Below are 1488 nucleotides of genomic sequence, written 5' to 3' on the forward strand. Positions count from 1 at the left end.
CATGGAGTATCCAATTTAGTGAGAAAAATACTATGAAAGAAATAGATAATATACATAAAATTAAAATTTTAAAAATTAACACCGAGAGAATGTGATATTAATTTTGATTGCTGGATGAGAAAAGGTCACTCTGGAAATGGTATTTTGTGGGAAACCTGAAATGTGCTCGAGAATTACTGAAAAGTTGAGAAGTTTTAGGTGGATTCAGGAGGGTGGATGGATGGTTCATTGACATGTGAGTGTGGGGTGGCAGGGTGTCCAGGATGACACTCAGGGGTAGACAGGATATTAGTACCAACAGGTGAGTTTAGGGGACACTGAGATGGGGTGAATTAGTTGGACAACTAGTTGTTTCACCTTGGGACCTGCTCGCTGTGAGCTGAGTCATTGATTTATCACTGATGTGGATGTGGGCAGATGGCTATTTGGGTCTCAGGGTTGAAGTCAGATCTGCGCTGACTCAGTGGGCATTTCTAGTTCATTAATGGTGTTTGAAGCCCGGGAAATGGATGGGATGGCATAGAAGAGGGCGTGGATGTGGAATGAATGAGTCAGAGAAAGTTGAGACACATTTCTCCAGGTAGAGAGGAAGCTGGAAGATCCAAATGAGCTGAGAACATTTTCTATGGCTGGCAGTCTGCATCCCCCATTTTATTCAAATTTCACCTTTCATTTTGTTTCTAAAGGGGAAACTCAAAAGAAACATGTTGCCCCAGACTTCAGAGAAGAAAAGACAAGTTCATTTAGCCAAGAGGAAGCGGAGACATCGTGAAAGGTGTGAACTTCCTATAAGACTCACCAGCTGCATTTTCAAGCGACCAGTCACGAAAATAACTTCCCATCCTGGCAATCGGGTCAGGCGCCGTCGATGGGAGGAGACCTTGCAGAAGCCCCAGCAAGTCTGTGCTTACAGGAGACTGCAGGGTCTCCAGGCCTGCAGCACTGAAGGAGAACTTTTAAGTACTTTCGATATTACAAATACTTTAAAAATAATTGCCCCTCATAGCCCAGGTGAATCCCCGGGCCATGTTGGTGCTGGGTCTCTCCACACCAGCCCCGAGCCCACCGCTGCACAGTCTTCAGACTGGGCGGAGATGATCCCAGGAGCAGGTCTCCGTCTCCCACAGTCAGTTTGCAGACAGTCGGTGTCTTATGGAGATATCCGCAGACAGCATCAGAAAGTGAAAAAAGCCAGGGAGAGACTTGCTGAGGCCCTGAGGGCAGACAGGCTTGCCAGGGAGGCAGAGAGGGAGGAGCCAGGAAGGATGTTCTGAGAACTGATGGAAATAGGTCGGTGCGCTGAAGAAGCCAAGAAGTGTGGCCCTGGGCAGGTGGTCCCCGTGAGCAGCCCTCAGTTTCACTCGTTTCTTTTAATGTCCGTTCTGCTTCTTGATCTGGCCTGTGATGCTTTATCATATTAAAATTGTACTTTATTAAATTTTTTGAGACACAAAAATGTGAAGAGTAGTGGGTCTTGTGTGTGAGACA

General features: G+C 46.4%; 1 protein-coding gene across 1 annotated transcript; it reads left to right on the forward strand.

Moving 5' to 3' along the window:
- The first annotated feature begins 704 nt into the window (after positions 1 to 704).
- Positions 705 to 1274, forward strand: LOC124233595 (putative methyl-CpG-binding domain protein 3-like 3). Its single transcript, XM_046650738.1, has one exon. The coding sequence runs from the start codon at positions 705 to 707 to the stop codon at positions 1272 to 1274; it is 570 nt and encodes a 189-aa protein (XP_046506694.1).
- Positions 1275 to 1488: the final 214 nt, after the last annotated feature.

The sequence above is a fragment of the Equus quagga genome, unplaced genomic scaffold (genome assembly GCF_021613505.1).
Source record: "Equus quagga isolate Etosha38 unplaced genomic scaffold, UCLA_HA_Equagga_1.0 207000_RagTag, whole genome shotgun sequence".
Classification (NCBI taxonomy): domain Eukaryota; kingdom Metazoa; phylum Chordata; class Mammalia; order Perissodactyla; family Equidae; genus Equus; species Equus quagga.